At 43.8% G+C, this 26427-nt stretch overlaps 1 protein-coding gene across 3 annotated transcripts; it reads right to left on the reverse strand.

Annotated features, from left to right (window-relative positions):
* Positions 1 to 1470: 1470 nt before the first annotated feature.
* Positions 1471 to 26427, reverse strand: SNUPN (snurportin 1). 3 transcript variants are annotated; one of them, XM_027860048.1, is made up of 9 exons: positions 26343 to 26427; positions 21389 to 21551; positions 19743 to 19881; positions 10591 to 10695; positions 10326 to 10422; positions 6403 to 6500; positions 5010 to 5087; positions 3961 to 4041; positions 1471 to 2456 (listed from the first exon to the last, which is right to left on the reverse strand). In XM_027860048.1, exons 2-9 carry the CDS (start codon positions 21544 to 21546, stop codon positions 2136 to 2138), a joined length of 1077 nt encoding a protein of 358 aa, XP_027715849.1. In that variant the 5' UTR covers positions 21547 to 21551; positions 26343 to 26427; the 3' UTR covers positions 1471 to 2135. The 3 variants fall into 3 exon arrangements, with proteins under 3 accessions (XP_027715849.1, XP_027715839.1, XP_027715831.1); XM_027860038.1 differs by lacking the exon at positions 26343 to 26427 and adding an exon at positions 26075 to 26112; XM_027860030.1 differs by lacking the exon at positions 26343 to 26427 and adding an exon at positions 25988 to 26077.

Consider the following 26427-nt stretch of genomic DNA (forward strand, 5'->3'; position numbering starts at 1 on the left):
AGCTCTCTTTGTGGTGGCAAAGAATTAGAAATTGAGAGGATGCCCATCAACTGGGAAATGGCTGAACAAGTTGTGCTATATGATTGTGATGGAATACTACTTACTGTGCTGTATGAAATGACCAGCAGGACAATTTCAGAAAAATCTGTTATGATTTATACAAACTGATGCAAAGTGAAGTGAGCAGAACCAGGAGAACATTGTACACAATAATAGTAATACTGTATGATGATCAACTACAAATGACTTGGCTATTTTCAAAAATACAATGATCTAAGACAATTTGAAGAACTTATGATGAAAAATGCTATCCACTTCTAGAGAAAGAACTGATGGAGTCTGAATGCAGATTGGAACATATTTTTATTTTCTTTATTATTCTTGATTTTTTTGGTCTATGTTTTCTTTTGAAACATGGCTAATATAGAAATATTTTCCATGACTGCACGTGTGAAATCTATATCAAACCGTTTGCCTTCTCAACAAGGGGCAAGGAGACAGAGAATTTGGAACTCAAAATTTTAAAAATCAAATGTTAAAATTTTAATTGAGAAATTGTTTTTAAAAAATAAAAACGAAGTGATAAAATGTTTTTTAAAAAATGCTGCCTGGGCCTTAGTCTTTGGATGGAGAGCAGAGTACTCAGCCATTTCTGGATAGGTGCTACTCATCCACATGACTTGTATTTTTTTTATTTTTCAATGAAATTTATCCAGGTCAGATATTAAATACCACCAAGAAAAAACATGTCAGTTGGAGCAGTTCTTATGCTCAAAAGGATGTTTGAGATTAAGTAGATTAACATACTGACTTTATTTCTGGGGGGCTCTGTTTTTGCAGAGCTTGGACATGAATTTGTCTTCTCTCATTTGGTCTCAAACAAGACAAATGGGAGCTGTAAACTTATCCAAACCTTGTTTATTGTCAGTTAAAAGTACTTTGAGACCTGAAATTTTGGATGGATTCACAGAGATGAATAGAAAACCAAAGCATCTGAAAAAACAACAAAAATTACTGTCATAGAGTAATTTTAGAATTCAAAAGAAAATCAAACTAAAACTCTTGACTCTCCAGTCAGTAGCCCAATTGAAAGTATCCTTCTCAGGTTTTACAGAGTCAGCTCCAGCGGATATCTAAGTGCCAGTCACCACGGCTCCTTTCAGCGGATATGCTGAATGGGTGTAATCGCGCTCCACTGAGCTCCCACTTCTGCCCCATTCTCATTCCCAGTTTACACAATAAAATGTGGTGGCAGCTCCATGTCTTAAAAGAGACAAGGTCTGACCTGTGTCCCTTGAAGAATTACTAGTGCTGTTTCTCAACAGTATGATGGGAAATGGAAGCATGCATCCTCCTAGGAGAAACAAGGCACAAGTTTCACTCTACTATAGTAAGGAAAAGTTGAGGAGACAAGAACAAGAAGGCCCAAGGGGGGCACATTCTCACCAACACAAATAAGAGGCCATTTGGTCAGTTTCATAAACTTTCATCAGTTAAAAGGAAATTTTATCTTACAGTAATGTCCAAAGGGATGAAAATCATTCTTTCCTTCTCAGAAGGTAGAGCTAACGCAGAGACCAAGAACCCTGGCCTCATAAAAATTTTCTACATCTCCTAGCTGCAGAAACGCGAGTTCTCAAATGCAGCTGTTTAAGACCTAGTGTGATAATGCCATCCCTGAGAAAACAAGGCACAACCCTTCAGGGCAAATGGCTGACCCAAGCACCCCTGATTAGGGTGGGGAGGTCCACAGCTATACTGAGGCACAAAAATCACAAACGACTCAGTTCTTAGAAATTCCATACGTTTACACAGCATGTCTGAGATACACTTTTAGTGGTTAAAATTGCTCAACTCAACCTGAACACCGTCTGCTTGGGGAAATCGCCATAAGGTCTTGCCAGGCAGCACTCTCCATCCTGGGAACATCTCTCTCCTTGCCAGGGAATGGGGGGGGGGGGGGTCTCAGCTCAGGCTTTCGATGCTCGAGTGTGTCTGACAGAATGGGGCGGTCTCGGGTCTTGTCTCCAGGCCTCAGGCTCATCCCTTCAGGTGAGCAACAAGTGATGGTGGGAAGAGTTCACAGAGGGATGAGGGCATGTGGTTCCTCTTGGTCCCTTGGACAAAGGAGCTCATCAGTTCTCCATGAGGCTCGTGGCTTCATTCTGGCTTCTGGGAGCATCTGCCAGCTTTGGGGTGGACAGGTACTCCAGTTCATAGCGTCCATTCTCAGAAGCCTCATCAAGATTCGTTTCATTGGCTTCCTTTTTACTCTTCTTGTGTTCGATGATCTGCTGGAGCTGATGGACAGCATAGTCGGGCTTGGTGGTCAGAGGGCCAGCTGGTACTGTCATGCCGAGGACATCAGACACCATGTACGGGCGAAGCCAGCCAACCAACGGAGTGCTGCCTGGGCTATAATGCGTCTGCTTGTGATAGAAAAGGAGCCCATCTACCTACAAAGTGGGAAATCAGTGACAAGTCAATTCTAGACTCCACAACATGCACAGTTCTGAGACTAGGAGGCTTCAGAAATAGTTTGTACATGTGGGGACAGCTAGTTACAAGGCTGATCACTAGACACACCCCTTTTCCTTTCTCAAAGCCTACATCTGAGAAAGGATTTAGAGTCCTGAGTTCCAGCAAATGGGATTCCTCTAAGTTAGACTAGAAATGGAAAATTTTAAACTAAATGCCAACCTTACAGAAAAGAAATAAGGGAATATAATAAATATGCAGAGATGCTAGCATGCAAGATAAACACTGTAAATCGATGCCCAGGTAGAAAAGCAGTTACAGAAATCATGATCCACAAGTCCTTTTGTGCTGCTTGGCCTCCCAGTGCTTTCAGAGTAATGGGTTATGGGAATGCTAACTCAGATTGCTGAATAAGCCGCTGCGGAGGGGTGGCATCTCAGCTACGTCTAAATCTGCCTCACCTAAAGGATTTCCTATAACCCTATATTCTGTTTTTTATACTTTAGTGACTCATCTTTGAAATTCATTGTCATGTAGCACACAAGCTCCATAAATAAGGGTGGTGTTCTTACTACCTCTCTTAATTGACTTCCTGGGATGAGCAAACACTTGGCATTTCCTCATTCTGCAGGCTATGATCCTTTTAATAAAATCATCTTCCATTCAAACTGATATTGGCCGATGACTGGGCATAATTTAAAATGGTGGGGAGGATGGGCAAAGGAAGGTTTGTTTTATGACCCTACAGTGAGATTGTTTACAGGTTGCTGAGGACACTATTGTTAGACTAGAAACACTGTAAAGGTCGCCTAGTCTATGTCCTCATTTTACAGAAGGGGAAACTAAGGCTCAGAGAGGCGTCTCACATCAAACAAGTGGCAGAGCGCAAATCAGACGCTAGTCTTCCTGACTCCCAAATCCAGGGTTCTTTCCAATAATAACGTAATGATAGGGAACCAGGGGTTTTCACACCGTCAGTACCGTCCCTATCTGTGGACCAGCTGATATGCGATACTGGGGCAACATACCCTCCCAAGAAACAGCTGGGTCTAAGCCCAGGAGACCAGGGCACTGGGCAGCAGCCAGTGGCAGCTCCTCCTCCTGCCCCCACCTCCTCGGCTTCCTATGACGTAAAAGAGGAGGCTGGACGACATGTCCTCAAAGGGCTTCACTAGTAGATCCTTGAGGAACATCGTACCCTAGTGGCCAGAAGGTGACAGCACACCCCGAAAGCTCATCCGTCTGTGTCTCCTTCCCAACCCAAAGGTGTGAGTCACTTAAGGCAAAGTAGCCCACTCTTTGCAGACACATGGAATACCACTCTACCAATCCGGGGATGTAGCTTCTCAGGTAAGTTTACCTTCGACTCAAACATCTTTTAAGGACCTTTCCAAGAAAAGTCAGAAATAGTCCTGGGGCTCCAGTGTAAGGAAACATCTCGTCCCCAGTTGCTTCAGGATGGAAAGTGGTGGGATTTCTTACCTCAAAAGGGAAGTCAGTAGATAAGACCTTGCATAGGCTCTCTGGGGTACATGGGAAATTCTTTAGGCCTACAAATTTAAACTAGAAGAAAATAAAAACACAGAAAGTCAAAACAGTGAGATTTGAAGCATTTCCTCTTTATTTCTGCCATTTAGAGAGTAACCCCAAAGCCAGCACTCTTAGCATAAGGTCAGGCATTCTTGGTCAAGTTTAATTTTATTCTCCCTAAACCTACCTCTAAGTAACTGTGCCCCATCCCAGCCCTTTCTAGCTTTGAAAATCCTATCAAGTTAAGAGATCTGGGGCATTCTTAGAGCTCTAACAGAGTTTCTAATAAAGGTCTGGAGGGCTTTTCTTTACACCAATAACAACATTCACGCCCAAGAATCCCATGGTGGGAGGACAACTCCTGCTTCCCCAGCCTCCAAGGCCAGGTTCTTGCCCAACCCCAGCAATGAGAGGACTGAAAGGGCTGACCCACTCCTTACCTACTTCTTTCTAGTCATCTTCAAACCCGGATGATCTTGCAAAGATTAATCATTAATAAGTATTAATAATAACTAATTAACTAATAGAATGACCTAAAAACCATGATCTCCATCTTAGATCAAAGCCCCCGAGGAGGAAGCAGGGCCTCGGGTTCTTGTGCAGACTCTACCACTAGTTTGAGGTACTACTCTTGGGTTCACTTTGGCCCACTGGACCCCAAGTCCTCGATCTGTAAAATGAAGGGGGGACTGGACTAGATGACCTCAAAGGTTTTTGCCAGTCCAGAATAGCTATGATTCTAAAAAGGAATATTAGGACCATGAAAGCAAGATAAAGCCAGTGGATTAATTATACTCAAATGAAGATGATTTGATTTTTTTTTAATATTTAAGCACCTACATGCAAGGAATTATATTAGCCATGGAGGATACAAAGATGAAAAAGACCTCCAGTGTCTAATCTCAAGAAGTTTATAGTTTAGTATTTGTTATAACAAATAGATAAATAAACCAACTAACTCCCAGTAAGAAATCTTTTAAATCTCAATATGAAAGACTTACTGGATTAAGCCTGGTTTTCTCTCCAAGTCCTTGCTCTTCTGGTAACTTTGAATGCATCCAGTAGAATCTAAAATCAGTCTAGAAAAGGGAGGGAGGTAGCGGAAGAAGGGAAGACGAGACAGAGGAAGAGATGAAAATCCTCATCAGCTAAAACTCTAATATGGAAAATGAGCATCCTGGTAGGGTCACACGCAAAGACCCTTTATTTGGACGTCTCCTCTTTCCTCCAACATTCCTATGGGGTCAAGGTCAAGGAAGCAAGCATTTACTAAGCACTCTGCCAAGCACTGGAGACAGAGGCAAACATGAAATTGTCCCTGATTTCAAGAAGCTTCCAATCTATTGAGGAAACAACATGCACACACATATACATACCCACAGTAAATATGAGGTCATTTTCAGAGGGAAGGTCTAGCACTTGAGAGGGGAGGGCTGCACCAAAGCTGAGCTTTCTACAGAGAGCTGAGGATTCTCGAGGCAGACAGGAGGAGGGGTACATATCAGACATGGGGGTAGGGCAGTCTGTGCTAATGGATGAAATGAACTTTGTGTCTGGCACAACAACAAGAAAGCCATTTTGGGTCAGACCAGCCTGAATCAATAGGAGTAATATATGATAAGCCATATAAAGGTAGCTTTCAATGGCAAACCAAGGAGTCTGGCTTTGATCCTGAAGACCAGGGGCTCTTAACCTGGCACCCAGGAATTCCAAAGGAGTCCATGGATAGATTGTAGGAGTTCAGTGAACTCAGATGGGGAAAAAAAAAAATTTTTCATTTTCACTAACTTCGAACTGAAATTTAACATTTTCCTCCATGATGAATGTAGGCAACAAAGCACAGCAGGGATGAGGCTTCACCAGACCACTAGTAAGCAGGTTAAGACCCAGAGGAGGAACCATGGGTGCCTTTGGAACAGGTGGCTGCCATGGTCAGGGCTGGGCTTTAGGAAAGCCACGCTGGCAGCTGCGTCGAGGAAGGAGCATCAAGGGGAGGGACCGGAGGAGGGAGAGATGTTTGAGCAGGTGCTTTCTTGGCCTTGCTTGGGCCCCACTTTCAGGATATGCAGAAGTCAACCACACCTGCCCCTAACTACATTTTCTCCCCTAGGTCAGACTAACGCTCAGGTGGAAGGGAGAGCGAATATTTGTGAAACTGGAACTTCAAGTGCCAGCCTATTCGTGTGCTCCTTTTCTCACCTCCCCTGAAGCCTCCCTAAATTTTCTTTTTTCCATTTAGCACCATTAAAAACATCATTTCAAGGAAGCTGAAGATACATTAGATACACCACAGCCCTTAGACATTGAGGGCCAAAGGCACTACTCCCATACAACGACTGAGATAATCAGAGGCCAGGAACAGAAGAGGAGGCACCCCAAGCACTGGACACATACCTGGCAGTCATAGACAGGGTGTCCCCTCCAGCACATCACATCTAGAACATAGTAGGTCTGGTTCGGTTCACTGTAGATGCAATCCAGGATTGTGTAGTCTGGGGACCAAACACAGCAAGTCAGAAAGGCTGCCTCAAAACCCCAGGGTTCAAAGCTCTGGCAGTGTGTGCCACTGCCCCTGCCCAGCACCAGCGGGAAGGGGGGGAGTGTTCAACCAGCATTCCACCCCACGCTCGAGTGATGCCATCAGGCTGGCTCCCTTCTGAACGGGGAGGGGAGGTGGGGGGAGAGGGAACAGAAACAGCAAGGAATGTGTCTTTCTTTGGGGCAATGTCAGAAAGAGATGGCCCATCTTCAAGGAGAACAGGCAAAGTTAGTTCAGGTATCTCTAATTCTAAGTAAATGTGATGGAAGTAATTTTTTAGCATACAAATTGATAGACACAAATTAGTTTTCTAATCTATCTTTAAGCAACCTATAAAGAAACCCAACCCAAAGCCAGAGAATCAACTTATTATGTACTACTAAAACTCCAAATTAAAATAACATTCCATTGTTATCAATCAATCAATAAGCCCTAGTAGATTTAAAAAGCATCAGATGTAGATCCTGTCCTCAGTGAGCTTCTATTCTGTAGCTGGAGAAATAAAATTAAGTCACATGAAGCACTTAAAGAATAATTAAGTATTACTTGATAGTGAAAGGCAGTATGGGGTAGTGGAAAGGGCACTGGGCTTGGGTCACTCTAATCCTGACACTTACCAGGCAAATCACCTTAGTTTCAATTTTTCCATCTGTAAAATGGGAATGTTAGCTGTAGTATCTCGCTCATAGGATTGTTGTGAGATCATGCACATGAAGTACTTGGTAAAATTTGAAGTGCTATATCAATGTAAACTATTATTATTACTGAGTCTACAGTACGGATCTGAGGAGAGATCACTATAGGTTACAGTAGTATGATTCTGATAGGCAGATGGGAGAAAGGGCATTTCAAGAAGAAGGAAGAGCATGAGCAAAGACACAAAGACAGAAAGAAGCCTCCCTCACGGGCTGTGTGGACAAAGGGGAAAGCAGCTTCACAAAGCAGAGGGTGCCCATTAGGAAGTAAGGGAGGCCCAGCCTGGGCAGGGAAAACAGAGGCCCATTATGGCACACTTCTGGGAAAAAGAAAACTCTGTAGTTGATTTAAGGAGGTAATGGGGAATGACCCAGGCTCTTGAGCAGCGGAGTAACATGACAGAAATGGTGTTTTATGGAAACAAAGCAAGACAATCAACAACACTGGTTAAAAAAAAAGGAGGGAAATGCTTGTGAGCCTATGTCTTTTGGATCAAAACAATATGTATCAACATTTTTTTAAAAGAAAAATGTTTTTTAAGAAGGCAGTCTCAGTCTCAGTTTTCTAAGAAAGACAGATCAGGTGGAGAGTCAGAGATGGAGAAGACAAGGGAATTCTAAGATTCTTTTGTAGAAGTGACTAAGACCCCACCCCCCACACCCAACTCTTCCTCTTTTAGAAATCCTGAGAAAGCATGTTCCTCAATATCCTACTCTGAAGCCTTTGGACTAATGTGAAAGAGAAAACTTTATGTTACTATCAATTCTGAATCAAAGCTCAGCACTTTACCAAAAGCCTGATCACTACTTTGAAGAAAGTGGGGAAAGTTCAGGGAAGAACTCTGTTCTCTTGGAGGATGGATTTGGGGCCATGCCAGGACTGGGGCACCAGAACTGCACTGCTTAAGAGAGTGGTATCCTCTTTCCTTATGCCTTGGCCAGAACACGGCAATGACCAGACTCAGTGAAGGAAGAAGCCTTTGATGACTTGAGGCAGAGGAAGTATCTCTGGAGTTCACCTTTGGACAGGTGCAAAGGGGAATCCTGGAAGGGAGTGACTGAGGAAGGACTGAATGAATTCTGGAAAATGATTCTCCCAAGACTGTGCCCAAGTGACTCTTTGTCTATTTGATGGAACCAAGCGTAAGCTGAACTGTCAGCTAAACTCTGAACCTTTGCTCAATTTTGATTGTGGAATTTTGACCACTGTGTGGAAGAGCTACAGATTTTAATTCCAAAATGGCTTTTGTTAAGAGTTTCAGAGGTCTTGGGTGACTGTCCATCTTTGGGTCTAAGAAGAAATGTTTAGAATTAGAATCAATCTAAAATTAATAAAATTGTTTCTGGTAGGCTTGTGCCTACAATGCAGAGTATGAGTATAGAATATTTTTTGACACTTTTGAGGGGAGAAATAATGAGGCTTAAAGGAAACCTGTTGACAGACTGAATACAGAAGAGTCTTAAAAAGGATGAATCAAAGATAACCAAATTTCTAACCCAGAAGTCTAGTAAAACGATGGTGGCACTACTCTGGAGGAGAAGATAAGGAGTTTGTTTTGACATGCTGAGCTTGGTTCAGACAGCCAAGTAAAAATGTCGAGCAGGCAGTCAGACCTGGGAGACTTAAATATGCTGAGAAAGCCAGGGCTAGAGACAAAAAATTTGGGAATCATTCTGAGAAGGGATTGTGCCTGAAGAGTGAATGAGAAAAACAGAGATTTAGAGTTGAAAAGGCCCTCAGAGGGATTCTGGTCCAACTCCTCATCTTACAGGAGAGACAACTGAGGCCCAGAAAGGTTACATGCTGACGGAGGAAATGAGGGGCAGAATCATGACTCAAACCCATGAAGTCTAGGCACCAAATCCAGCACGACTTTTTATTCACAATAAATGTAAGTATATTAAGGGTCAGAACCCTAAGGGTCAAGGAGAGAAGCTAGAAAATATTCATAGTGAAGGAGCTGGAGGAGAGCCAGGGAATAAGACAGAGAGAGAATGGCAAAGAAGTATTAAGAGAATCAGGAAATGGGTGTTTGGGAAGCTATGAAAGGAAAGTTCTTCAAGAAGGAGGGAGTGGTCAACAGCAGCAAGAACAGAGATGCTGGCAAGACTAAAGAGGGAAAACTCTGGCCACTGTATTTGGCAGTAAGAAACTAGCTATATACAAAGCTGATCGAAAGAATGACCAACCATGACTCCAGAATACTGATGATGAAGAGTGCTGCCCACTTCTGGAGAGTCAATGAACTCAGTATGCAATGCACATGCATTTTTGGACATGGCCAGTGTGAGAACTGACCTTCCTTGACCATGGACGTTTTTTTTTTTTCCTTTTTGGTGAGGTGATCAGGGTTCAGTGACTTGCCCAGGGTCACACTGCTACTAAGTATCAAGTGTCTGAGGCCGCATTTGAACTCAGGTCCTCCTGACTTCAAGACTGGAGCTCGATCCACTGTGCCTGGCCCCTACAATGGGCATTTCTTTCTTTGGTGTTAAGCTTTTCTTTTTCTTCAGCTGGGAAGAGGTAGGACGGAAAGGAAATGCATGCTTGTTAAGTGAAATAGCAAATATCTGGGAACCTTGGAGAGAACAGACCCAGCAGAGTGGTAGAAGGAGGAATCCAGATTGCAGAGCAATGAATGCTTCCTGACTGAATGAAGGGGATGGGTGGAGAGGAATAGAGGTAGCCAGATACACTAGAATACAAACATTCCCCACCTAATGAGTTTTGTGAAAATATGACTTCTAGAGAAATCCAATGTGTCTACGGTCCCTAAAGCAACTGCCAAGGAAAAAGATGGAAAAAAAGGAAGGAGAAGCTCACCAGGCCAACCTTATTTTGACAATGTAAGTCAGCAGATAGTTGATAAACATTTATGAAATGTCCACCACACTCCAGGCCCTGTGTCTGATAAGCTCCCTGAGGAACAGGATGTTTGTCATTTTTGTCTTTGGGTCCTTAGGACAGAGTGCAGGCTTGCACACAACAGGTGCTTAATAAATGCTTGTTGGATTAGAATGACTTGGGAAGAGGCTCCAGGTGAGGAGGAAAGAGTGCTATTGGAAAAGTGTTCACAGGCTACCTTTCCCCGTGGATGAGGTGCGCTTGTTGCCTCCAGGAAGCAGGGAAGGAAACCTGTTGACACAGTATCCGCTCTTGGTGTAGGCCGTAGTGAAACCCTGGGAAAGGAAGTTAAAATCCTCACTGGATGAGCTGCTTTCTTCTCCTCGTCCTCCCATCCTCCCTGTGCAGTCATGTTAGCTAACCAGGCGCTCCCAAATGAGCACCATGAGCCAGAGGGACCAAAGTCCCCTCTCCCGACGGGGAACCCCTTCCTGGTCACTCACCTTGGAGGCCACAACAAGAGCTCTTTTCCCCACGGGACACACCACCACAATCCACTCCTGCCCCAGATCTGAAGGGACGTCAATCAGCCACTCGGACAGCATCAACTAGGAGACAAAGACAGCAAGTGACCACATCTGACCCTCTGAAGCCTGGGGCACCGAAAGCATGAGCTCACCTCACCCAAGGTGCCCAGAGTCTGAGACAGCCCAAGGTCACCCAGGAAGCACAAGGGCCCAAAGCCACATCCCCTCACTTCACACTCTGCCTTCTTTCTACTGAGTCAGACTCTCTCCCTTCAATAGTGGCAGGCCATACTTGGTTACAGGAAACCCCAATACAATTAATTAGTAAGAACAAGGGCATGACCACAGAGCCTTAGAGACCCTCTACTCCAACCACACCCCAAGCAAGAATCCCCCTCTACAGCATCCTGAACTACCCAACTTCCACTCGAGGTCCAATGATGGAGAATTCACGTCCTCCTGAGATAACCCATATCACTGTCGGATAGCTCTAATCTTCAGGAAGGTTTTTCTTAAATTAAGCTTCAATCTGCCTCTAACTTTAACCCAAAAGAGGTATTCATATATTTTGTTTTCATATCACCTTCATTTCTGAATAAATCCTTCACTCACCCACAACTAACAAGTCACTTCCTATAACAAATTATTTAAAGAGAGGAGGATTAAAAAAGCAGCCCAATAAAACCAATCAACACCTCAACTGAGTCTAACAATATATGCGATGTTCAACACCACAGTCAACTTGCCTCTGTCTACAAAGGAAGGAAGGAGGTGCATTTTCTCATCTCTTCTCCCAGGCCAACCTCGGTCGTTCCAATTACAGAGCGCTCAGGGTTTGGTTTTGTTTTTAAATCGTTCTTTCCATTGAAATGGTTGCAGTTATTGTTGCATATTGCTCCCGTGGTTCTGCTTAGTGAAGTATTCTGAATCAGCTCATAGAACTCTTCCCTTGCTACTCTGAAATCTTGTTTTTTAATATTCCGTCACATTCATGTACTACACCTGTTTAACTATTTTCTAATCAATAGGTATCTACTTTGTTTCTGGTTCTTTGCTACCACAAAAAGTCCTGCTATGATTATTCTGGTGTGTGTGGGACCTTTCCTTCTGTTTTTTAATGTTTGGTTTTTTTAAAAATATGTGTGCCTAGCAGTGGAATGACCATTTTAGCCTTTTTAAGCATAATTCCAAACTTCTTTCCAGAATGGCTGGCTAATTCACATTTACAATGTATTAGTGCTACTATCTTTCCACATTATCTCTGACGCTGACGAGGTTCCATCTTTTGTCATCTTTGCCAGTTTATCAGAATGAAACCTCAAAGTTGTTTCGATTTTAATTTCTTTTATTATTCATGATACAGAGCCATTTATGATGTTTGTTTATAGTTTGCAATTCCTCTTTTAAGAACCATTTCTTCATATCCTCTGACCACTCGCTGTGTCCACTGGGGAATGTCTCTTGGTCTTGTAAAATTATGTTAATTTCCTTTATATCTTGGCTATTAGACCATTATCAGACATTCCACAGAAAAATTCCACCCCCATTCCACTTAAAGGCCTCCTTCTGGTCCTGGTTGCATTGATTTTGTTTGTGTGAAAGCTTTCAATGTTATGGACTGAAATAATCGAGCCTGTTCTACTCACCTACTTTTCTCTTTTTTAACCAATACCAAAGAGTTTTGATGATTACTGCTTTATAAGAAATTCTGAATCATGGAACAACTATTATCCCTTCATTCGTTCCTCATTCCCCAACTCCCATCCCTTAAAGGAGTTGGTGGCACCACAGTACATGGAGTGTTGGGCCTGGAATCAGGAAGATCTGAGTTCAAATCCAGCCACAGACCCTTACTAGCTGTGTGACCCTAAGCAAGTCACTGAACCTGTTTTGCCTCACATTCCTCATCCTCCCAGGGTTGTTGTGAAGATCAAATGACTTAATATTAGTAAAGCCCTTAGCACAGAGCCTGGCAGAGTAGGTGCCTAATAAGTGCTTATTTCCTTCTTTGTCCCCTCCATCATTTCCCTTGAGATTCTAAACCTTTCCTTCAAATGAATTTTATAATTGTCTGTCTAACTTTTTCCTAACAATTTACAGCCCCACCAACACTGAACAATACTATTGTTATTTTTGCCAATTTGGTGGGTATAAAGTAGTGCATAAAGTTGTTTTAATTTGTATTTAATCTGTAATTTGTACTTTAATTTGTTTTAATTGTACTTCATTAGACTATGAGTTCCTTGAGAGCAAGTACTCCCCTGTCTCTTTTTGTATCCCCAGTGCCTGACACATAGTAGGCATTTGATAAATGTTAATTCATTGACTGATTACTAGAGAATCTAACAAACTTTTCAAGTGGTTCTTAAAAGTGTTTTCCCCTTTAAAAATTATCTGTTCACTTGCATATACTGTCAACATTTGGTTGATGTGGTGATTTAATTTTAAGTAACTGCTTTTTTTCCTTCTTTTGAAAATTCTGGTTACAAGGAATACTTCATTTCTGTTGACCATTTCTCTACTGGGAAATGGGTATTACTCTTAAAAGATACGCAACAGTACCTTATAAATTTGAGATATCAGATATATTTACCACAAAAAATTTTTCCCAGTCTTTTTCTTTAATAATTTTTTTGAAACACTGCTTATTTTCTGTGTAATCAAATCTATCACCTTTGTCTCTAGAATTTCTTCCATTTGTTTAAAAGATTTTCCCTCCTCCCTACAAATGTGATCAATACCTTACTTTACTCTTCCAACTTAAACTATATATAAATGTGTGCATATATTTAGACCAGAGATCTAGTTGGAGTTTACCATATCATAAGTTTGAGATGTGGATCTGAATTCACTTTTTACCCCATTGCTATCCAATTTTGCCAACAATTTTACTTTTATTTATTCCTTTAACTTTAAAATCTTTGGTTGTAAAGCATTAATCTTTTTTATAAACTACTTCTGGAGTCTCTATTCTACTCCAACAATATATCTTTCTGGTTTGTTTTTTTTTTTTTAAGAGGATAATTTCATCAATTTTTTCATAGTTCCTTATATCCTCAATCATCTGTATTTCTTTTAAGAATTTTATCATATTTTGGTATGTGTGGGTACTTTCTTATAAATAATGTGCTTGGGTTATCAGCCTAGTAGTGGAATCTCTGGGTAAAAGGGCATGGACATTTTAGTCACTTTATTTGCATCATTCCAAATTGATTTCTAGAATGCTTCCACTGATTCACAGCTCTACCAACAATGTACTAGTGTGTCCAATTTTCCACAACCCCTCCAACAATGGCCATTTACATCTTTGGTCATCTTTGATAATTTCCACAACATGAGGTTAAACCTTGAGATTGTTTTGATTTGCACATCTGTTACTATGCCTAATTCCAAACTTCCCAGCACTTTTTATCAAATAAGGTTCTTCCTTAAAAAAATTTGTTTTTTGGCTTACTGAGCGCTAGGTTATTACATTCTACTGCCTAATTCTCCCTCGTCTAGTTTGTTCCATTGAACTGCTTCTCCATTTCTTAACCAAAACCAAAGGCTTTGATGCCAGCCTTAGAACAGAATCTGAGGTAAGCAAGTACTATTCAGCCTTCATCTTTTTTTTTTCTCATTACTTCCCTTAGTGTTCTACATCTTTTGTTTCTCCAAATGAATTCTGGTATTACTTTGTCAGTTCTGTAAAGTATCCCTTGTAGAGTCCGATTGGTATAGCACTAAAGCTGTAAATTCCTTCGGCAGGACTGCCCCAGCTGTGAGTCCTGAATATTCCTCCAGCTATTCTCTGTCTCTGTAAGGAGCGCTTTGTAAGTGGATCTTCAGAAATCTTTTGTGTACCCATTTTGTATTTATTTTCAATGCCATATCCCTTCCTATTATGCCTCTTGTCATTATATAGAAAACTGCTGATTTTGAGGGTCTGTTCTGTAGCTTACAATTTTGCTGACGCTATTAATCCTCTAAATTACTATCTTTGCTGATTCCCTAGGTTTTTCTAAGTAAGCCATCATTCCATCAGCAAATAGGGATAATTTTATCTCCTTTTTTTACCTACCTTTACATCTTTAATTTCTTTCTCTTGTCTTACTGCTACTGGTAGCATTTCTAGAACTCTATCAAATAACAGTAAGGATAGTGGCCATCCTTGATTTACTCCTATATTTATTATGAAAGCTTCTAGTGTATTCCTTTTGCATTTGGTACCTGCTGTTGGGTAGATATGTTTTGTGATTTTAAAAAAGGTCCCTCTATATCTATGCTTTGTAGAATTTTTAACACATATGAGCATGTACTTTATTAAAGACTTTTTCTGCCATCTATTGAGATAAACGTGTGCTTTTTTGTTTTTGTTTTTAATATGATGAATAATGTTAACTGTTTTCCAAAACTTGCTCAAAATAAATGATTTTGAATTGCTGCAATCTACTTAAAATATTTCAAATTCATTAATGATACTGGTCTATGTTCCTCCTTCTATGTTCCTTCATGGCTTATGTATAAAAACAATATTTGTCTCATGAAAGAAATATGGTAGAGTGCTTTCTTTCTCAATTTTGTGTAGTACTAGTACTAACTATTCTTTAAAATTTTGATAGTAGCACTTTGGTTATAGCAAAGAATTGGATACAAAGTAGACGTCCATCTATTAGGGAATGGCTAAAGAAATCATTGTACATGAATGTAATGGAATAGTATTGTTATCAAAAATGATATACATGAATACTGAGAAATGTAGAAAGATTTACATGAACTGATGCAGAATGAAGTAGAGCCAAGAAAACAATATACCAATTTAACTAATATACCAACTTACCAAGAGGTAAATGGATACCAAGTTTACCAAAAGGCAAAAGGATCACAAGACAATCCAGTGAAAGTTGTACGTACAGCATAACAGCAATACTGTTAATGATGATCTACTGTGAAAGATTTAGTTACTCTGATCAAGACAATGATCCATGAAGGTTCCAAAGGACCCATGATAAAAAAATGCTATCCACCTCCAGAAAGAGAACTGATGAACTCTTAGTGCAGACTGAAGCATATTGTTTTTCCACTATATTTTTCTTGCTTTTCTTTCCTGCAGCATGGCTAAGGTGGAAAAATGTTTTGCGTAACTTCTTATGTATAAAGAGTATCATATTTCTTGCTTTCCCAATGGGTGGGGTAGGGAGTGGAGGAAGAGAGAAAATTTGGAACTGAAAATATATTTTTAAAAAATTTTAAGTGATTGTTGCAAAATTACAAAGATAAACATGGCTCCAAAAAAGAGAAGTGAGAAGACACCCCTACCTTGCTCCTTTGCAGAGGTGAGAGGTATACTTTTCAGACTTTTTTTTATCATTTCTTTTCTATTTTTTTTTTCAATATTCCATTTTATATGGGATGGCTCTCTGAAGGGTTGAAGTGTAAGGGACAGTGGGAGAAATTTTAGGAATACAAAAAACCTAAAGATATTAATAAAAATTTCTTTTTAACAAAAGGATTTTGTCACAGACCTGTCTAAACTTATGGGTCTTAGTTTTTATGCTGTAGGACAAATAAAACAATTTTTCATCCATATGACAGCCCATCAAATAGTTTAAAACAGCAATCATGTCTCTTCTAAATCTTTTCCTTTCTAAGCCAAACACTCCTAGTTCTTTCAACCAGTTCTTACAAGTTCTTACAAGGCCCCCTAACCAGCCTTCTTTAGAGCTGTTCAGGCTTGTGAATTTCCTTCCTAAAATATCCAGAAAGAACTCAAAACTCCAGCTATGCTCTGATAGAGGAGAGTGCAGGACTCTCACCTCCATCATTCTGGACACTGCATTTACGGAATAATTCTGTGGTCACGAAGCACTGAGATGTAACAATGTTACAGATAATTCAGGTATTATTAATGAACTACCAGCTTTTATTTAGTAATTGAATTATTAGTTAAATTGGCATTTAAGATTAGAGTGATCTGGAGCCCAAAACTATAAAGAAAGGCTCTTCCCACAGGACCATGTGTTCCCAAACTTGGAATGCATGTGCAAAGCCCCAGGGCTCATAGAAGCATGACCCACCCAGGACAGCCTTAACTATATTACTATGAAAGGGTTCAACTGGGCTCCAGAAGCAAGCGTTCTCCTGGGGAGCTGTCACCTCTCCTCTCCTCTCCTCCACAGGAAAAGGAGTAACAAACTTGAGTTACATGCTAACCTGAGACCCCACTGAAGAGAGGCTGCCATCCATCACCTGGAGAATGGCTGAACAAATGATGGGATGTATACGGAAGGGAATGCAATTATCCTATAAGAATGAAAAGAGGTTTCAGAGAAATCTGGCAAGACTGAGAGCAAAGTGAGCTGAATCAGGAGAAGGCTTTCTACATAATACAGCAACACTGTAAAAACGAAAAATTCTGAAAGAAACCAAAACTATGATCAATGACTGGCCATGATTCAAGGACTGAAGAAAAACACAACCCAGCACCCGAGAGCGGTGCAGAATGGGAGATGTCACGGGTCATGGTCAGCGGGAGAATTATTTTATCTGACCACACACATTTGTTCCTAGGGCCCTGTTTTTCTTTCTTCTTTTCCCACAGAGGGGATGGGGAAGGGGCAAGGGGAGTAGAGGGGAAGGAATAAGCATTTCTACAGCACTTACTATGGCCCAGACACGGCACTAAGAGCTTTACAAACCTTAACTCATCTGATCCTTACCACAACCCTGGGAGACAGGCGCTGTTATTATCCCCATTTTACAGGTGAGGAAACTGGAGCAATTAGGGACTAGGTGACTTGCCCAGGGTCACACGGCTAGCAAGTGTCTAAAGCCAGAGTTGAACTCAGGTCTTCCTGGCTCTACCGCGAGGAGGGAGGCAAAGCTTACCAATCCCTGCCGTAACTTTTCTAGATTGGCCTAGTTCATGCCAAAAAGTTGGACAACCAATATCAAATAAACGGCGAGCAAGCAGGTCGGGATCATCTGAGTCAGCTGCTCAGGGACTTTCTCTGGCAGGGCTAAAGCCTTTAGGAAGTGGCGCTCCTGGATCTCGGTTCCTAAATCTTCCCCACCATCAAGCCCCCTCATACCTAAGCTCTGCTCCCTCCCCTGCCCACCAAACAAATGGTTTCCACTCCGTGCACCCACGGCCAGGGCACTCTCCCTGCCAAGGCTCCCCCGCTCGCCCTTCGGTCAGCCTGTGGATGACCTCCACGTCTGTTGGCACCACACGGTCGTGTCGTCCATTCCACTTCCTCCGCTCTTTTCTCAAGACCAGGGATCCCTTTGCTTGCTGGCTCCCAACTTTCATTCTCTGAATCCCATACTCAGCTGAACTGGTTTTAAGGTGCCCTCCGGATTACAACATTCTCCAAAGGGGGCGACTTTCAATTTAGTTCTATTCAGCATCTACCAGTCTGGGCTTTCTCTACGATCATTTTCTAGACTGCTCTTCTGAGAGGTCAGGAATCTTCCCTTGAAAGGTGAGGAGTCAGTAAGGATTCACTCAAGTTATTCTATTCCGCCTTTGACACAGCCAGGACAAGACTCAAGCGTGCGTCTGATTCCAAGCCTGGGATTTAGACACCAATTCACACTGCCCTGCAAATGGATCTTTTCAGAGACGTGGGGAAGAATAACCAGGACATAACTATGACAGACTTTCAAAATTTGCAGCTCTCTGTAAATGCTCATAAATGATTCCTAAATATGCGTACATTCGTCCTTTGGGCACCATCACAAACTTGGCACCTTGGGATAAGGCACTTTGCTCCTGAAAGATGTGATCTTTTCCTTTACAGGAAGGTCATTCTAAGGATGGCAGCATCTGAGGTCTCCGAGTATTATAAAAGCCTTTTTTTTAGGGGGCGGAAGGAGGGGTGGGTAGGGGCCTGCACTGAGCCGGCTGTATAACGGCATTTGACATGCTGCTGCTCTTGCTTCTCTGGACAAAGTCACCCCTTGAAAACACTGACAAAGCAATTCCTGGCCCAGCCACCAGAAGCACACGAACACAGACCAATCTGCATCTCTGTGCCCCTAAGGAATACGACACCAGGGCTAAACTCTCATGCTGTACCTTCAACAGCTTACCGCCCTGCATAAGAAATCTTGATTTCATTTCCAAAAATGATTAATAGTACAATAATTCTCCACTTACCCAAATAGCACAATTACAGCACCTAGGTCCAAAAGACCTCTGAGGGGCAAAAACAACCATCACAAAGCCCATGCACATTCTTTCTAAGAAAAGCCAAGGCCGTTTCTATGTTGTCACCTGAGAAATGCTATGTAAAACAAAGCAGCAGACCTGCTAGGTCACCAGACGTGACTGCTACAGAAGAGGGAAAAGACAGAAGACCAAGAAGCCAACAATACCCCTACAGCAGGGGTGGGAACGTGGCCTCGAGGCCTCGTGTGGCCCTAAGGCCACAGGTTCCCACTCCTGCCCCAGAGGCATCCCTGTTCTTCAGCACAGACTAGCAAGGATACTCAGAAGGATGTATGGGTCATGAAAGAAAAGTTAAACTACATGAGACAGAGATGGTTAAGGAAGGAGGCAAAGATGTAAAACAAACGAGAGGCTTAAAATGAGTTTTTTAGTAGCAAATATTTCAAGCACTGGGAAGTTCATCCGTGGACCCTCATGCCACAATAATGCTAGATGAGTACGATGTTACTTGAATAAACCTTCCTTAAATTTTCTTCTACATGCTCAAGAAGGCCTATATTTTTTATATATATTTTTACATGCCATAACATATAAAAAACACAGAAGGTAGTGTGGTATGGCAGAAAGAAATGGACTGAAGAATCAAGATTCTAGTCCTGGCTTCACCCCTAAGAAGTTCTGGGACTTTAGGTAAGTCCTTCACTGTTTCTGGACCTCAGTTTCCAATCTTGTAAAATGAGAAAGTTGACCAGGACAACCTCTCGGGTCCCCTACAACTCTGAAATTCTGCCCTTTCCCACAAATGCATGTAAAAATGGGTTAGCTTCCTTTCATCTGCGCCACGCTGACATACCCCCATGCCTTGGCTACACCCTGCCCAATGCCAACTCCTAAGGAACACCATCACCCGTACATATTTCTTGGAACTGTGTCACCAGCCTCAGAGGGGCGTGAGAGACCCCAGCAGACGGCTCACCTGGTTAGCATAGCGCCTTGGCAGCTTCTTGCCAGTGTCAACATCCATCCCTTCCTCTTCTTTATCGTCTTCATTATCCATCCCCGTCCAGTCATCCTCGGCCAATCTCCTGGCATGATTCACATAGTCTAGTCGCTTGCTTTAAAAAAAAAAAAAAAGAGGCACAAGGCATTTTCTTCAAAGTCTGTAACCTCATGCTAACAAGGAAGAGGCTTCAAATGCTGGCACAGCAGAAGGGATGTTTGGGAAGCAGAGAAGGGGGTGACATGGGGATTCAGCCAGAAAGCAGCAGAGCGATCACTTTCTCAGTAACTTAACAAGGGATGAGTTTTCTAAATAAGTCCAGACATTTGAACATGAATTTTCCAAGCAGGATTCAGGAATGCCCTTTGCTTGGTTCATCTGTCAAGTAGAAAGGCTGGGCTCTTCAATTCGGAGCTGCGGCTGTGAATCTGCAGACGCTCCATTTCAGATTAACGAGGACCAGGAAGAACAAAAACCTCGGGGAAAAGGAAGACAGAGCGAGACACGCTAGGGACATTTAGCTTGGTGTTTCCCTCAGGCTTTCCGGGGAGAAGGCAAGCCTTTTACCAGTCCCTTTGGGACTTTCAAAAAAGTAACATTCAGGTAACTTTTTAAAGATGGATTTTTTAAAATGGGTTTTAAAAACTTGACAGAAACAAACTACGAGCAATTAAAGATTAATCAGATACCTCCAAATTCCCTTTCAAACTTTAAAAGAAAGAGCTGGGATCCGTGTGTCCATACTATTTTTGTTTTCTGAACATTATTCATTCATTTACTTATTCATGCAAACATATATTAACCACTGGTTATATACAACATGCTGTGCTAGGCACAGGAAAATACAAACAGCCACCTTCAAGCACTTTTAATGCATTCTAGGGGGGAGACACTCAGAGTACTATTAGGATTCACTCTTCCAAGCACACAACATGATTTTAAATACCTACGTCCATGCCCTGACACCCAAGGGACACCCAAGTCGTTCTTCCTTCTTCTAAGATCAGACTCAGTGCTATTTATCACGTGGAGATGCCCACAGTGCCCTTTGCATAAAATTACAGGCCCCTGCCCTAGGGGCACCTCCTTGTCACATGACCCTATCCTGCATCCTCTCTACTAGCGTGCTTTGCTCATCATGGCATTTTGGATTAAGCGTATGGAAGACATTTCCTCTGGCTCACTGTGGAATTACTTTTCTTTAACTCCCCTGTGCCTAGCGGAAACATTCAAGTGGAAGGAGAACAGGAAATATGCAGCAAAGCCAAACTTCCCAGGGCAATAGAATCCACATGTCAGCCGCATGAGGGGGTGGGAACCCAGAGGGAACAGAGTAATGAAGTTTCAATGATCTAATCAAGCTCTGTACCTCGTCCTCCAAGATAAAGCAGAATCTAAACAAATAGTTAAGCTGGGACTTTTCAAACAGATGGCTCTGGCTTATAGAAGAGCTGGAATAGCATGTCCCTCATCTTTTCCTAAGCCCCGGCCTGAAAAGCCTCCCACCACTGCCAGACAGGAAGAAAAAGGATCTTCGGACTGGAGTACATAGCTAACAGTGAAAGGGGCAGCGTGTCTACAGAGCTGAAAGTGCTAAAGAGATAAATGACGGGTTCACATACGACTTCTGAAGCTCCAGGAGTTTCCGGCGCCTTTCACCCTGTTCCAAGGAGCTGTACTTGGACTTGTACTGTGACAGGCGAGGGTGAGGTGCCGAGGGGCTGTTCAGGTCTTGGGAGACTGAAAAACTGCTTGCTAGGGCTTGACTCAGCTCCTCCATGTTTCCTGCAAGAAACAAAGGACGAGTATCAACAAGGGCAGGCCCAGGAGAACAGAGAATTCCTGGAGTGGGTGGGCCCAAAAGCAGCCTAGAGAGAGGCAGAGTTTGGCTAAGGAGAGATGAGGGAGAAGATCACCCCATAGGTGGGATGGGAAAAACTGAGAGAGCTCAGCTAGGGGGCAGGCAGCAGGAGGGCTCAGGTTGGGAGGAGACACGTAGCCAAGTGTAGCTCCTCCCCACATCCTCTCCCCTCAGTCGGTACCACTGAGCACTGGGGCCAGGGCTGCCATACCAGCCCAGCTCCTCTCCACGTCCTCCCTGGGGGGCCATCCAGCCACCCGTGAGCACACAGGCCACGGCTGCTAGCTCAATCACCTCCTACTACAGGCCCATCTCTGGGACATGACCTGTTCTATTGTTTCTCAATAGGCTGTCACTGGAGATACACCACAGGCTGCTCGTACCCGAAAGAGCTAACATTCATATAATCACCAAGGGTGTTAAGTACACTATCTGATTTGAGCTTGCCTCAGAACTCAGCAAGGAAGGTATTATCATCCCCATTTTACAGATGAGGGCACTGTGGCTTAGCAAGGTTAACAGACTTTCTCTGGTCACAATGCTTGTAAGCATCCTAACTCTACTCCCAATTATTCCAATCGCCTCCATACCTCGATACTCCTTTGAAAGACCTATGACTTAATTTGACGGCTACAGACCGGCCTCCAAAGCTACAACTGGGTACATATGACTCATAGCTATATAGCATCAGAACCAGGAATACATTTTTGGACATGGCCGATGTGGGAATCTGTTTTGCTTGATCACATATATTTGTCAGAGGCAGCAAGGTGATGTGGTAAACAGGGTAATGGGCCTGGAGTCAGGAAGACCCAAGTTTGAATCTGGCCTCTGACACTTACTAGCTACGACCCTGGGAAAGTCATTTAACCTGCCTGCTTCAGTTTTCTCATCTGCAAAATGAGGGTGACAATAGCACCTATCTCCCAGGGTTGTTGTAAGGATCAAATGAAATAACATTTGCAAGGCACTTCACAAACATTAAAAGTGCTATCTAAATGCTAGCCATTATTTGACACAAGGGTTTTTTTTTCTTTCTTCTAATTGGAAAAGAAAAAATGCTTATTAACCGAATTAAAAAAAAAGACTCAGTATAGAAAAAAATGTTTTTTAAATAGCTCTATATCATCATTGGATGACTACTGGTATTAAAAAGATGAGTAGGGGCAGCTATGTGGCGCAGTGGATAGAGCACTTGCCCTGGAGTCAGGAGGACCTGAGTCCAAATCCAGCCTCAGACACATAACATTCACTAGCTGTGTGACTCTGGACAAGTTACTTAACCTCAATTGCCTCAAACAAAAAAAAAAAAAAAAAAAAAGATGAGCCTTAGTTTCAAGGAGAAGCTTGGGGTCATTAACAGCACTGCACAATTCCCAAGGGCAAGCTAGCCTGTTCTTCTCTATGGGTTTTCCTTCCAACTGTATATCAGATTCAAATCAATCAACAACTATTTATTAAGCAATTATCACGTGCTAGGCACTGGGGATGCAAGTAGCAAGGGGGACACAGGTAACAATACTGAGACAATCCTCCCTGGTACTGAGCTCATGTTCTAATGGGGGAGTACCTATAATAGCAGCTAAGATTTATATAGTGCCTACTGTGTGCCAGGCACTGCTGAGTGCTCTATCCATGGTGCCAAGCTGTCCAAGCTGTGGAACAGGCCTCCATGCAATTATTCCTCACTCATGAAACTCCCTTTCCCCCCCTTTGCCTTTGTATTGGCTGGCCTCCATGCCTGGAATGGACTCTCTGAACTTCAGATCATAGAGGCCCTCTCTTCCTTTATGATACCCCTCAAGCACCATCTTCTTCATGAAGCCTCTCCTGAGTCCCCCAGCTGGTGGTGTCTTCTCCACAAATACTTGTATTAACTACTCTCTTGACATTTGTACCGTACATATTTTTCTAGGGAGAGCATCAGCAGGATAAGAGAGTATGGGATTGGAGGTAACACTCTACGAGGCTGGAAAGACACACTGGGGCCAGGCTAGGCAGGACTGCTGGGAGAGTAAGAAAGACTTTGGCAGGAGAGTGAAGGCTGACCCATAATGGTTAGAGACTCAAGGAAGGGAGACCCACTAGGAGACTAATAAGGGCCTGAAGTAAGGTGGAAGCTGTGAGAGAAGGTGTCAGATGTGAACCATGTTCTGAAGGCAGAAACTGCTCAGCCAGGGCAGGCGAGGGAAAGTGAAGAAACCAGGATGATGCCAAGAACATGAACCTGGAACCAGGAAGGATATTTGTCAATATTAGCAACTCACTGAAACAGCAGAGGAGAGAACTGTCTCAACAGTAAGCCATCTCTCCTAATTTTTTATTTTTATTGTTTCCTCTAATTTGCTGTCGACTTTTTTGTCCTAAGAAGGTGATGGGGGCAGCTAAGTGGCACAGTGGCTAGACCTGGAGTCAGAAAGACCTCAGTTCAAATCTGGCTTCAGACACTTACTAGCTGCATGGTCCCGGGCAAGTCACTTAACCATGTCTGCCTCAGTTTCTCATCTGTAAAATGAGCTGGAGAAGGAAATGGCAAACCACCCCAGTATCTTTGCCAAGAAAACTCCAAATGGGCTCATGAAAAGTCAGACAGAATTGAAAACGACTCAACAAAAGAAGGTGATGGGATGACCAGGTACACAGAAATATTTTCTCTAGTTCTCCTAACCCAGCCCTCCTTTGCATTAGTCACTAAGTACTCGAGGCTGTGTTGGTTTGCTTTTTAAGATCTTATAATTTCTTCCAAGAATTTGTCACAGATCTTGAGACATCAGCTACAGGTCTCTGACAGCTGGTCTACAAGTGAAGATGCCCTAGGTATGCCACAACATGTTTTTATTTTTACCTCTGTACTCAGTTGGGTCAGTTGCCTGACAATTGACATCATCTGTGGCTAGGAATCTACTTAAAGCCTTTCCGTGTAGTTGAAGGAGCCAGCCTTCAAGAACCCAGGGTCACCTCCAGGCCACAAAAAGGACTCAGGCATGTTATTATGATGTTACTGTATACAAGTATCATTATCCCAATTCTACAAACAAATGGAGGGTTTTTCCACCATCACATAGCTCACCAGAAGTGTCATAACTATAATTCCATCCCAAGTCTCCTGACTCCCCCCCCACAAAGTCTAGAGGATCCACCACCCCATGCTTGACCAAGCTGATCCAAAAGATCCCTTCCAACTCCAAAAAAGTCTTTTAAAATGAGAAAAACAAAAGGCTTAGAGAAGGAACTTTGGGTAAGGACTCCTGTAGCAGAGAACCCAGACACTCTGATTTAAAACTCTCTTTCTACAAGCGCTCTTTCTACCTTAGGGAGAGGGCAGATGGAAGAGGGGCCATGGTCAGAAGCTGCGGGGCCTGCGAGGGATCAAGGCAAAGGCAGGAGAGGAGAGCCAAAATGGGATGAGGATGATGGAGAAAAGGGATGGATAGGATCCCATCCATCACAAGGTCAGAAAGAAAGGGTGAGGAAGTGGGCATCTAACAGAAGGGCTAGGCAATGGGGTAAGGAGGTTGGGGAAGAGACATTTAGGGGAGAGTCAAGAGTCAATACCCACCTATTAAGCGCCTACTGTATGTGGGGCACTGTGGTTGAGGAACACAGGGAGGATTAACAGAAAGGGAAGGTGATGAGTGGGTAAGAGGAAAGGGTTTGGGGGGCAGAGACAGAGAAAGAGGGGGATGGGACAGGGATTCATGGGGTCACAGAGAGAAGACTGGGCACAGGGAGGGAGGACAAGGGGACGGAGAGTTCGGGGGATCGCAGGGAGGAAATATGAGCTCAGGGTCCCCCAGAAGATGGGGGCAGAGACTGGAGGTGATGGGTAAAGGGGCCGCTGGGAGAGAGATCATGCGGCTGTGGTCATAGGGGCGGGAGAAGATGGGGGGAGGGTCTCCTGGATGGGAGAGTCACAAGAGAGGAGAAGATGGGGTGGGAGATTTAAGGGTGGAAGTGATGGGAGAGGAGTCTCAGAGGGAAGAGGATGGGGAGGGGCATTTGGGGGGAGGAGGGGATCGTGGGGACGGGTCTCAGATTTGAGGGTCACCGAGGGGAGTTCACAGAGAAGGGTCACTGGGGTGATAATGAGATCACGGGGAGGGGATTTTGGGGAGGGGTCTCAGAAACGAGTCACCCAAATCACAGGGGTGGGGGAGATCCCAGGGAGGAGTCTGGGGGCCAATTATGGGGAGGGGTCTCAGAGATGAGGGTCACCGAGGGGAGTTCACAGAGAAGGGTCTCTGAGGAGAAAAGGAGATCACGGGGAGGGGATTTTGGGGAGGGGTCTCAGAGGCGAGGGTCACCGAGGGGAGACCACGGCGAGGGGATCATGGGGAGGGGTCTCAGAAATGAGAGTCACCGAAATCACGGGGAGGGGTCGCAGAGGCGAGTCACGGCGGGCAGGGGTCCCTGGGAAGAGGGTGGGGGTCCCGGCGTGCACACGTACGTGGTGGCGGCGGCGGCCGAGCTGCGCCGGGCGCGCTCCGGGGCAGGGGCCCGCAGACCAGGCGCCCAGGACGAGGCTCGCGCGCAGCCGCTTCCGTCAGCGGACCAGCCCCCGGGGTGGGGGAGGGGGCGCCCAGCCGCGTGCTCGCGGAGCCCCACCCTCCCCTCGCCCGCCGTCGCAGTGCGCGGTCAGGCCCAGCAGCCGCACGCCCCGTGGGGGCCTCGGCGCCACCTCCTCCCTCCTCCCCACCAGCCCAACCGGCAGTCACCTGCGCATGCGCCCCGGCTGCCAGGCGTGGCTCCCGAACAGTCCCGCGGCGCCAACAGTCGGCTTCTCTCGGAGTCTTCCCAGGC

This window comes from Vombatus ursinus, unplaced genomic scaffold (genome assembly GCF_900497805.2).
Source record: "Vombatus ursinus unplaced genomic scaffold, bare-nosed wombat genome assembly UNPS02000749.1, whole genome shotgun sequence".
NCBI classification, from domain to species: Eukaryota; Metazoa; Chordata; class Mammalia; order Diprotodontia; family Vombatidae; genus Vombatus; species Vombatus ursinus.

Excerpts from the sequence above, each read along its gene's own strand:
- SNUPN (XM_027860048.1), bottom strand. The coding sequence starts at position 21,546 with ATGGAGGAGCTGAGTCAAGCCCTAGCAAGCAGTTTTTCAGTCTCCCAA. Across the intron at positions 10,423-10,590 it reads CTCTTGTTGTGGCCTCCAAG|GGTTTCACTACGGCCTACAC; the intron begins GTGAGTGACCAG and ends TTCCTTTCCCAG. Across the intron at positions 5,088-6,402 it reads ACCCTGTCTATGACTGCCAG|ACTGATTTTAGATTCTACTG; the intron begins GTATGTGTCCAG and ends TCCCTTTTCTAG.